The sequence below is a fragment of the Saccopteryx leptura genome, chromosome 1, assembly GCF_036850995.1.
Source record: "Saccopteryx leptura isolate mSacLep1 chromosome 1, mSacLep1_pri_phased_curated, whole genome shotgun sequence".
NCBI classification, from domain to species: domain Eukaryota; kingdom Metazoa; phylum Chordata; class Mammalia; order Chiroptera; family Emballonuridae; genus Saccopteryx; species Saccopteryx leptura.
In genome coordinates, this window is record NC_089503.1 from 124,756,764 (window position 1) to 124,769,463 (window position 12,700).

Genomic DNA, 12,700 nt, shown 5'->3' on the forward strand with positions numbered 1-12,700 from the left:
CCATGTCCAAACATAAAGTAGTTTCACCAAGCATTTCGTCCTTTAAAGAAAGAAAATATGCATGACATAAGAAAGTAGTAGAGGAACCCGAAGGTTTTAATCCTGCTACCATGTTCGCTTGCACCCCTGAAGTCAGCGTATGTGCATTCCTCATCCTGGGGAGGTGCCTGCTCGCTGCAGGAAATGAACAGTTGTGAGATAGTGCTGTGAAATAAAACTGAACAATAGTGGAGACTCTAGATAAGCCATAAGCTTTTCAAGAAGCAAAATTGTCATTTCTTTTTTATCCTGCCTAGCTATTTAACATTGCACTGACTTCTAGGTCTTAAAAGGTCTCATTTATGCAATGTCATAATTATAAATACACTGTCTGCTCACTTCCATGAGAAGCTGATGTGTTCACTGAGTTTGGAACATTGCTGATTGGTGCACTCTCATGTCAGGCAGATGTGAAGGTCAAGGGAATGGAGAACTCTGTGGATAATGGCCTGGTGGACACAGAGACCCACATAGTGCAAGGGAGGAGCAAACCCCTAGTCAACACCTACTTTGACCATTGAATGATAGGGGTTATATAGACTAGTGTGACATCACTCTAGTTTACTTTATTATGATAGAAGTTGTATTCTTGTAAAGAGAAAAGTCACTAATAAACTTGGAAACACAAAATTGCAGAGATATGTTTAGTGTACAGTGTGTAACATTATGCAGCATTTAGAGGAGAAATAATGTCACTTTGTATACTTTCCTTGGCATATTTGTGGGAAATTGGCAGTTTGTTTTTTAGAGACTGTTCAGATGACTGCCTATTGGAAATCCTTTCTCACTGTTCTGATTTAAAATCTTCTCCCTCTGTTTTCTCTTTCCAGTATAAACATATTTAATCTGGCTTTAATAATTGAAACCTTTCTCATGGCAGGGAGGGTTGTGTGTGCATTTTACTATAATATTTCCTGTTCTGAGCAAATATTTGGGTTACTGAAATCATACTAAATGAACATCTTACCGAAATAAAAGTTGTATGTAGTGTAGTTTTGCCAAAGCCTGTGTTTTGTAGAAAGAGTTGTCATCAAGAAATCCCTCCTTACATATTCTTAGAGACAAATTTATATGACGCTTACGTCATCATTTTATTTTGTCTTCTAGATGTTCTTTCCACTGGCAGACCCTATTAATGACCATACAAAATACTGTTCACAATACTTATTCATAATGATCCGAATTATACTTTTATTAAAGGGAGGCCAGAGGAAAGAAAAAGTTAGCACCCTAGATGCAGAAACCTGCAAATCATGTTTGTACTAGCGGTTTATTGGCCAGAAAAAATGGATCCCCTGCCACCTCCATCTAGCTGCAGTGACAGGGACAGTATGGTTTGTAAGATCTTTCTCACACACTCTCTCCCCCTCTTTCACAATTCTGGGACTGTCATGCAAAAAGAAACCACCAAGAGTGATCTCCAAGACGAGTTCTCATGGGCCTTTGAATTGAGATAGTCTCATCAGAGGAAGGAATTCCTTCCAAGTGCTTTGGTTTCTCAGTTACTTATATTTACTCGCTCTGGGCACTTCAGTGTTAGCATGACGTCACCAGCAGGTAAACCCAGCCCTTCATTCCTCATTCCAGCAGTGACAACTCCACGGACAGGGTGTTGACTGTGCATAGAAGCTGTCTTTTTACCTTGTTTCATATTAGTTTTTACTAAAACCAGCACTCCTCGAGGGAATCGCTAGCCAAGGCTTGATGATTTACTTGGCTATTTTGGAAATCAAACCAGGATTTTCTGTCCTGGGAATTACTTCAAAGGGTGGCATTTTTTCTGAAGACATTTTCAAAAAAGAAGTGAAATTTGAGGAGCAAAGATAGCAATGTCCAAGCACATTGATTTCATCCCAGAGAGCAAGTTCAAGGGCACAAAATTTATGTGGTGATGTGCATTCATTTTAGTATCACAGGACATTTCTTATAATACCTAAGTAAGACTGTTTACATTGTGGAATTGGTGATTTCTTGTTTCCAAGTTGTGAGAGTAAATGTCTTCATCCGTATTCATGTGCAAACCTAATGCGCTATGCAAACTTATCCTAGGAAAGTTCAACAAATTCTCACGTTTTAATCAGCATCCATAGCTGATACGACTAAATCACATTACCAGTTTGTTCTGGTTTAGAAGTGGATTTCCTCAAAGATGTTATCTTAAAGCCATGTCTTGTATTGCAGTATTTAACAGTTATTTGAGCTTTTCTACGTGTAGAAACACTGTCTTCAGCCCTCGTTCTTATTTTCTCACCACACTGTCACCACTTAATCCTCTCTGCCTTTGCCTTCCTGCGAACGCCAGCCCATTCCTTCCTGACCACATCCGGTGCCACGCTCCTGTGTGGCCCTCGTCCTGTTGCTCTGTCTTCCTTTGAAACATGCCTGCTTGCTTCTCCTCTCAGGACACTGGTTTGCCCAGGACCACTATTTCCAGCAGTGACCGTAGTCACCACAACCAGAAGGATCCACAAAGGGAAGACACCATGAATTATTAGGTTTGCTGATCTGATAGTAATTCCAAAAATGACAGGTGATGAATACTGCTGATGGGGAACAAACTGCTTATGCCAGGTCATTAAGCTCCCCTCTGGGAAGCCACAGGGACTCTGGGTCCCATTCCTGAAACTGTGGGCCTGGCTGCCCAGCACTCTGGACAAAAATCCTTCTGACCCAGGGTTAGGGGCCTGGCTGACATTTCCAGGAAACTTGGCAGGTCTCAAAGCATCTTCACAAGGACCACCGGTAAATCACGGACCTGCTTTCTAAAATGCGGTTCTGCTCATGATTTGAAGTCAAGACTCCTTAGAGTCCAGAATGTCAAGGCTCTTGTTAACTGGCTGCAAGCAGTGTTTTTCTATTAGTTTGTTTTGCTTTTTGTACTTTTTTGCCCTGCCAAATCCCCAAAGAATAAGGATTACATAAGGTTTCAAGTTCAGAGAGTTTTTCCCCTACCACCTACCCCCTGCCATGCCTGCCCCCTTTACAGAAGCTATAATGTGAGGAGATCTGGAAACATCTCAGCTCTGTATTGAGGTTGATGCCACATTCAGGCCCAAGAACCCCATAACTTCAGGGGCTCACGCTCTCAGAAAAGAACAATGTCATAATTCTGAACCAGGTAGCATTCTCTACAAACCAAAATACAATAATGAGAGATCTCCAAAGTCTTGTCAAGGTGAAATACTCCACATAAAAGGATTGTAGGGAGACCTTCACAAAAGTCTCCTCATTTGTAAATGGAGTGTAAGAACCCTTTTGTTAATGGTTTAATGACTTAATGTGCAAGTTAACGCATGCAACTTAAGTACTGTTAGTTAATGGGAATAATGTAAATATTGCCTAGATTTCCATTTTCACTACACTTTGAAAATACAGCCACCCTAAACACTTCTATAAAGTAGGTATAAATGCCCTCCACAGTTACACAGGAGGACTCAGTGTACCTAGGATGCACATGCAAACATATAATACAAAAATCACAACTCTAATATATCCTAAAACTGATCCATCTGCAGCTTACATGCAAACTATAATGCAGATGAAATGTTTATCAGAGTTTTGTCGAGTTATGTGTATTGCTCATGTCTTATCAAAACACAATTCTTACATATTTTTTTTAAATTTGAGGTACTTATATGATCTACAGAAGGCATTCATAGAAATTGGAAGTAATGTTTTTCATTTTTCTCTTGATGAATTTCCCATAATGGGAAGCAAGAAAGGAATGACACTTAATATGCACAAAACTCTGCCTGTCAGAAGCTATTCAGTCAGAACATCTACCTGACAGTGTTCTACTTGTCAATTTCACAAAGGTGAATGCGCCATTTTGGAGGGGTGGGAATGACAAATAAAATAGCCCTTCAAAGAGCTGAAAATAAAAACACCAGCAGAAACTGTTTTTGTCGATGGCCCATCCTGTGATCTGGGACAGAATTGGGGCCCAGTCTTCTCCAAATACATATCAAAAATTTTCCTATCATTATTTTTCTTTAAAAGGCCTCATCATCAATGAAAATATTATTTCAGTTGTCATTGCTTTTACACAAGATTTCAAAATAGCCTAAGGAATAAGGGTGTGGTAGTCCTTTTTTTTAAGTTTTGCAATTCTAACTTTAAAATTGAACTTACAGTTTTATAGTAATAACATACCTTTGAGGTAGACTTGAACTTCCATGACAGTAAAGTGGATGCAATTCTATGTGTGTTGAAATGTGTTTATATTATTTTTAGCCCAGTGACTTAGGTAGTAGTAAACCATCCTACAAATTGTGCAGTAGGCTTGAAGTACAGCCTTTTGTATCCTTAACTGGGTAAGAATTGCTAGATGGAATTATACAATGGAACAAAACATAAACACAACAATGGAAACAAGTTCCTACAAGATTACTGTTTTGGTCCAGTTGGTGCTAAAACCATATTTCTCTGTTTAGCCAAAGAACCATTCTTCGGCCCTTATGACTCCATAGGCCATTGCATAGAGTATACCACCTCTGGATTATTTATTGTAAACTGCAGAAGGGCTTATAACTATGCAGTCCAGAAAGGTAGCCACTAGCCACATTTGCCTATTTAAATTCAATTTAATTCAAATTAGTTAAGATGAAATGTTTGGGCCCTGGCCATTTGGCTCAGTGGTAAAGCATCAGCCCAGCGGGTGTGTGGATGTCTCAGGTTTGATTCCCTGTCAGGGCAAACAAGAGAAGCGGCCATCTGCTTCTCCCACTCCCCCTTCTCTCTCTCTCTCTCTCTCTCTCTTCTCTTCCTCTAGCCATGGCTCAATTGGTTTGAGCACATCGTCCTGGTCACTGAGGATGGCTCCTGGATCCTCTGCCTCAGGCGCTAAGTTGTGAGCATGGCCCCAGATGAGCAGAGCATCAGCCCAAGATGGGGGTTGTCAGGTGGATCCTGGTTGGGGCACATATGGGAGTCTGTCTCTTTATCTACCCTCCTATCACTTGGAAAAGAAGGAAAAAAAAGATTAAATGTTCGTTAAAATCTAGTACACATTTCAGCTGCCCAATAGGCTACTGTGTCTGCTGGTAACCATATTAGACAGTGAAGATTTTAAACACTTTCATCATGGACAGTATCAGTCTGAAAGAGTATAGAACATTTTATTAGTTATGTTTTTCTTATTTTCATGTAAAATTTTTTTGGTAAAATTTTACCAAGATCTTACAATATTTAGAAATATTTTTGATTGGATACTATAGCCTGTCAGCATATCTGGAGCTAGTTTGCTATTTCTCAAAACTTCTCAGATTTGGGGCAATTTAGTAATTCTTATTAGCCTGATTTGTGGTGGTGCAGTGGATAAAGCATCAACCTGGAATGCTGAGGTCACTGGTTCGAATCCCTGGGCTTGCCCGGTCAAGGCACAAATGGGAGTTGATGGTTCCTGCTCCTCCCTCCACCCTTCTCTCTCTCTCTCTCTCTTTCTATCTCTCTCTCTCTCTCTCACCCTTTCTCACTCACTGTCCCCTCCACCTCTCTAAAATGAATAAATAATAATAAAAAAATTCTTATTAAATTGTAGTATTTAGCTGGGTTAACATTTCTGAGATTTGAAGTTCCAAAAGACTCAAAAAAAAGTGTTTGCAAAATTTACTCAAGGTTTCCCTAGGATCCATGTCATTCTACTATTTAAATATTTATATATTAGAATATGATATGTATTAGTATACTCTAATATTTATTTTAAATACCTAGCATTTACTCTGTTAGAAATTATACTACTTTGGAATGGAATTATTAATGTCTTCTAGCATTACTATATATGCAAACCATAAGAAAAAGTGTTTGTTCTGTTGGAAGCTGGAGGCTCTCCTTACACCCTCTGAGATGCTTTCTCCTTGTGCTCCGGTGAGAAGACATTACAGAAATTCCTGTCTGAAGCTTTTCTGTCCCTTGCCAGCTGGGTTCTGTGTGGCTGAATGTTGCCCAAGTCCCATGAGAGCTTCAGAAGGAAAGGGAAGGAAGAAGGGGATTGTCTCACTTTAGCAAGTAGTCCTCAGACCCGCAGCATCCACCTTCCCCCGGAGACTGTGAGAAATGCAGACACTCAGGCCTCTTCCAGCCCCCCGAGTCACAATCTTTTCCTGATCAGTGGCTTATAAACCTTAGGGAGCACCATAATCACTTTGAGCACTTGTTAAAACATACACCCCTGGCCCCTGCCCTCAGAGTTCCTGACTCGGTAAAGGTGGGGCGCGGCTGGTGCCCATCTGGATGTGCGCTGCTGGAACAAGGACCACACTTGGAAAACCGCTGCTCTAGGGATGACTTGTTCTCACATTCGGTTGCACATTGCAACCACCTAGTGAGCTTCCAAAGAGCCTGACTGTTGAGTCTCACCTCCAGAGATTCTGAGTTAAATGGCTAGTGTACAGCACAGGTACTGAAACTTTTTCAAATGCTCCACTGGTGATTGTAACATGCAGCCAGGTTTGAGAAGCCCAGTCTGTCCATTTCATGCTTAGAACTTCTATCAGGAGGAAAGCAAAATTGGCTCTAAGCACCGCCATGACTCTGGATGGTGATAGAATATTTCTCCAGGGTTTGGAGTAAGCAAAGCAGTTCTGTACAGTTTCCCCACTATCCTCCACACATAAAAGCCCTCATTGCCAAAGCCTTGGGACCAGATCTATTAACATTTTTTCACTCATTCTATAAACATTCATGGCATCTCTGCTATGAATCAGGCTTTGCTCTACTTTCTAGAGACACATCATTGGAGAAAGCATGGAGGTTACATTTACTTTCCTTCCTGCTATTTATCTCAAAATAATTGTTCTGTGGTGTTAGAGGAGAACCAGAACTGAATAGTGAACTGGTAAATACAGATTATATTTAGAAATAAACTATTGCAATAGAGGGAAAGAGACCCCAGTATAGACTGGGTTCAGTTTCAAACACAACAAAGAAAAATGGTAATTTACAGCTGAGGACCGGGGTGAGGTCAGTGAGCAGAACATTACTACTGAGAGGAAGCATCAGGGAGAAGGGTTCTGCCTAAGCTGACCTCACAGGATTCTTGCTGAAGGCGGGCCTGGGGTGGGGGCAGTGGTGGCAGACCAGGAACTCCATCAGATATGGAGGGTGGGTATGCAAAACGGAGGCTTCTGGCTGAATGGATTTAGCAGGATTCTTGCTAAAACTGGACAGTACAGAGATGATCACAGAAGTCCCCCTCCCAAATCAGGGCCTATTTGAAAACAGAGTTCAGAGGGGCCTGACTAGAGTTTGGTCAAGACGAGAATCTTTGTCAGTGGGGAAAGAGAGAGAGAGTGAGAGAGAGGCACACATATATTTACACACATTCATAAAACTTTATAAAATATGTACATTATATATAAATAAATACACATACAGCCCTCACATAGAGAATGTCTTGCAACAGTTTGATCCCCTGTATTTCCAGATTGCTCTTAATAGAGGATTTTGATGTCACTCAATTAACTCCCCCAGATTTCCACATGCACCTGACATCCTGAGGAAATCTGGAGTGCTGCGGATGTGCGGATGGAAGTGCCCCGTCTGTTATCTGTCCACTGCCATTCCAGTATGGGTGGAGAGGCATAACTGACACCTTTAAGGACAGCATCTGTGCAGCCTCTCTCCCTCCCTCCGTCAAATCAGCTTCCCCCTCTCCTCCCAACTCTCATCCCCAGTTTCAAAACCTTCCTTCCCCCGTTTCTCTCATTCAGTGTATAATCCTACCCCTTTTTTACACCAGCCTGCTCTCACAAACCTTTCTGGCTCTTCGGGGAAAGCCTGGAAGATCCTAGATCTCTTGCCCAGAAGTGGTCGACAATGTAGTGTTTTCATTCGAATGCAAATTTGTCTCTGGATTAGATTCAAAGAAAGTGCTTTCCCCTTCAGCTGACTCCACCCCAGCCCTTGTCGCCTTTTGTGTTCTTGTAAATAAAAAAGAGGCAAGTGGCTTTCAATTTGAAGACACTGCTTGCTGCGGAGGGGGTGGGGGTTCTTAAAAGCAACCTAGAGGGAGAGATGCTGACAGATTTGGAGCCCAGAACTAAAATCTAGAAAAGAAAGGCTTTTTTATTCTTTTCGTTTACAAATGCTCTGATTCCTCCAGAAATAATGCTTTCTTTTTTTTAAATAGCACGTAAAGACCAAGTATATTTATTCCAAAACAGTATTTCTCCCTCCTTTTTATTTGTTCTTGTTCAAAAAGAAGAATCAACGTGACAGTAACACAGAATAAACTGTAGGAAGTATGTTCATTCTTGATGTTCTCCAGATAAGTATGCTACGTGGCCGGTTTTGGAGGTGGAAACAGTATCCGGTGTAATGACCGTGGGAGTGGAGGGGAAAGATTTATCCTGAATTTCTCATTAAATCTAACAGATCGTGATTGCCTTCAAGTATATCACGGTGGCCCTGTTGGGTGGCCTTTTAAGATATTTATGTGACTAATGCGATGCCTCTGCTATTTCAGAAACATCTTAGCTATGTAAGAAGAATACTGTCCCATTTGCCAGACGTGATGCCCATCCCACTGTCAGCCGATCTTTGCTAGTTGGGTTTTTCTCTGTCGGAGAAACACCTGCCTGAGTTGCTGGAGGGGCGCTTGTGTCTGGGTCCCACGAGCAGTGCTGCTCTCCGGCTGCGGAGCGCCTACTTTCCCTCCCTCGCCGGGCGGGGGCTGGGCTGGGCGGGCGGGGCGCTGTGCTTCCCCCGGCTGAACGCGCGTGTTCTCTGCTCTCCCGCGCACAGGGCACCACGAGCCGCACGGGGCACCTGCCGGGGCCCGAGCCCGCGCCGCCGCCGCCGCCGCCGCCACGGGAGCCGTTCGCGCCCAGCCTGGGCAGCGCCTTCCACCTGCCGGACGCGCCGCCCGCTGCCGCCGCCGCGCTCTACTACTCCAGCTCCACGCTGCCCGCGCCACCGCGCGGGGGCTCCCCGCTGGCCGCACCGCAGGGCGGCTCGCCCACCAAGCTGCAGCGCGGAGGCTCGGCCCCCGAGGGCGCTGCCTATGCAGCGCCGCGCGGCTCCTCGCCCAAGCAGTCGCCCAGCCGCCTAGCCAAGTCCTACAGCACCAGCTCGCCCATCAACATCGTCGTGTCCTCGGCCGGCCTGTCCCCAATCCGCGTGACCTCGCCCCCCACCGTGCAGTCCACCATCTCCTCCTCGCCCATCCACCAGCTGAGCTCCACCATCGGCACGTACGCCACCCTGTCGCCCACCAAGCGCTTGGTCCACGCGTCGGAGCAGTACAGCAAGCACTCGCAGGAGCTGTATGCCACCGCCACCCTCCAGAGGCCCGGCAGCTTGGCAGGTAAAAGGGCTTGCTGCCCACCTTCCCTGGCTCCCCCATAGGGGCACTGGGTGCACTATGGGTGGCTGGCGTGCAGGATGGAGGCAAACAGCTGGGCTCGAGAGAAACTCAAGCCAGGCATGTCTGTGGACCAGGGTACAGTGTCTGCAGGATATAGAGAGGGCCAGGACGTGCCTAGACTATGTTAGTATCTAAACTAATATAGGCCACTTCTTTGTTAAAACTAATGCAATCTCTCAAACTCTAATTCTCCCCCACCCATCAGAAGATTAAGACATTCGTAAAATTAAGTCTAACTTAATAATCACAAGACCTGTTGATTGTATTCAGAAAAAGGCCAAAGCAAGTAAAACTCACAATATTTATATTATCCATAGTTATTGACACTTTGTTGTAGAAGTAATGGATTTCCCCCAAAGCAGACATTGAATTTACATAGATTTCTGAAGTAGTGAACAAAGTAACCAATAATGCATTACTTTCAAATTTTACTACTTTGTTATGGTAGTATGGGATTTATTGTATTTTGTCTAAATTTAGTCACCGGGAAAAGTCAAGGACTCCCCCACACCTGTGATTGAATTTACATAGATTCCAACAATGGGGAAAAAGTAACAAGGAAGTTCCTTGAATTTGTTACCTGCTTATTATAGGGTCAGAGAGGCTGGGCTGGATTCTGGTTGGGTGAAAACAAAACAAAACAAAACAAAAAAACTGCCTTTCTCTGCAGATACAGAGGAGGTGACTTGAATGTGGTCGTTTGTTTTGTCCATCAAAAACCAGGCCGAGCTGGTGACTCTGCTGGTAGCACATATGTTCAGCTAAACAAGACACGATGATTGAAAGACTAATGGTGTTTGTCTCTTAAAACACCGGACAACTAATCTGGATTTTTTGGCAACTTTTTCTTCTAGTGAAAGTATTAGGTAATTGTATCACTCTAGTAACAGATGCCATGCTCATAGGTTTCCTTTCTTGACATAAATAGGTGACTGTGAAGATAAATAGGATAAAAAAAAAAAGGAACTTGTTGCATACACGAGGCAGGTGCCCAAGGGCATCTTTCATTCCACACAGTAATTGCTGGAGAGGACTGGCTTGACGAAACAGGGTGCAGGCTGGAATTCCACTGCCCCCAAATGATGCTAGGTATGTTTACTGAAATGAGAACAGTATTCTCGCTCTCTCACTCCTCTCTCCTTAATAGAATTTTGGAGGTGGATCATTATTGATGCCAACCCGGTACCACTATCATAATCTCTGTAAGACAGGGACTGAGAAGCATGCTGGTTGGAAGAGAGGGCTAGGAGACATGTAGGGAAACTTTGTTTTATAAGTTTATAAATGTCTAAGATCTTGTCAGAGAGCGAGGAACTGGTGGAGCTTGTGGGAGACTAAGGCACCATGACACTCTTCCCAGCCACTGCAGAGAAGGGGAAACTGAGGCCCAGAGAGTCCAGATGACTAGCTAAAGGTCATTTCACTGCCTGCACAGACCTGGGGAAAGAACCCGGAGTCTTAGCGTACAGCTCTTTGTCCCACTGATTATGCATGCTAAATTTGTGCATCATTTTAGTAAAAATAGGAAGAGTGGGTCTGGTAGAGGGGTTGGGGGCGTGCCAATGGAACAGACACAGAGCCTCACAGCTCCTTATATCGCTGAATTTAGGAAGAGGTTGTAAAAGTAAATATGTTGTAAAAACTGCTTGCACTCTAGTTTCTGGAATAAAATTTCTGAGGGTTTGATGTGGTGTGTGTGTGTGTGTGTGTGTGTGTGTGTGTGTGTGTGTGTTGGGGGGGGCAGTATAGAACGCTTTAGCCAGAAAGAGAGCTGCAGTTGGTCAACACAGTCCCTTGTGCCTTCACTTTCCTCCCCATTTCCATCTGTTCCTCAAATTATTTGGCCATATTTCATTTTTGCTACCTGGTGGAAAAAAATCAACTTGCCATAATATTAGATCTACAATGAACACTTTTAATGTTTGAATTACTTTGTTTAAAATGCATGCTTTTATATGTTCATTTAAAAATTCTTATCATGCAAATTGCTGCTGGCAGTTTTTGAGTTTAAAATTACAGGGTGGGGCAAAAGTAGGTTTTACAGTTGTGAATACACAAAACACCGAGTTTATGTTTATACGATTAATTATTAATTATTGTATTATTTTCCATAGGAACAAGTGTAAACCTACTTTTGCCCCACCCTGTATTTTATAACTCCGCATAAATACTTGGGTTGCATAAGATCGTGAGCCCCATTTAGAAATTAGAAAACTATGGCCCGCCCTGGCCGGTTGGCTCAGTGGTAGAGCGTCGGCCTAGCGTGCGGAGGACCCGGGTTCGATTCCCGGCCAGGGCACACAGGAGAAGCGCCCATTTGCTTCTCCACCCCTCCGCCGCGCTTTCCTCTCTGTCTCTCTCTTCCCCTCCCGCAGCCAAGGCTCCATTGGAGCAAAGATGGCCCGGGCGCTGGGGATGGCTCTGTGGCCTCTGCCTCAGGCGCTAGAGTGGCTCTGGTCGCAACATAGTGACGCCCAGGATGGGCAGAGCATCGCCCCCTGGTGGGCAAAGCGTCGCCCCTGGTGGGTGCGCCGGGTGGATCCCGGTTGGGTGCATGCGGGAGTCTGTCTGACTGTCTCTCCCTGTTTCCAGCTTCAGAAAAATGAAAGGAAAAAAAAAAAAAAGAAAGAAAACTATGGCCCTGAAGAGATGTGGGGACAGATTCTAACATGCATGAGAGATCCTGACTTTTGGAGCTTTTGGACCCCATCCCTAAAACAGGGTGCCTAATACCATTCCAGGCATAAACTGTGGAGCCACCTGGTTTGCTAATGAGATACCATCAAAGTCAAGACTGAAAAATAGCTCTGAGATTTTCAAGGTTGTGGTTTTGGAGGTTTGCTACTGATAACTATGACTTGTGAATACGAGATAGGTAATGACTGTCGCTCTTGAATGAATTAATATATTTCATAATTATTAAGTACTTCTGATTTAGAGCGTAGGTATACAGTAGTGATCAATATCAACCAATATCTCGGGCCTTGTTTTAAATGGAGAAGACAGAAAATCATCAAGGTAAATGTTTTTGATAGCGTGACCAGAGAAAGCCCTCACTGGAAGGTAACTTTGGAGTCAGTCATGAGGAGGTCAGGGAGCTGGCAGATGGATATTTAGGGGAAGGGCCTTCTGAACAGAAGGAACAGCAGGTGCAAAGCTGGTGAATAGGGTGTGTCTGATATGTTTGCAGAACAGCAAAAGACCATTGCAGGTGGATTGAGACAAGAAGGACAGAGAAATGACATGAGGTCAGTAAAGTGACCAATGAGGGAGAGTCTTCTAAGTCTTGAAGAGGAC

General features: G+C 43.7%; 1 protein-coding gene across 8 annotated transcripts in view; it reads left to right on the plus strand.

Annotated features, from left to right (window-relative positions):
- Positions 1-12,700, plus strand: part of CTNND2 (catenin delta 2) — a 944,271-nt gene that overhangs the window by 521,752 nt on the left and 409,819 nt on the right. For all 8 annotated transcript variants that reach the window (XM_066374395.1, XM_066374422.1, XM_066374405.1 and 5 more), the window contains one exon: positions 8,782-9,343. In XM_066374395.1, the coding sequence (XP_066230492.1) occupies positions 8,782-9,343 (562 nt within the window). The remainder of the gene's footprint in view (positions 1-8,781; positions 9,344-12,700) is intronic.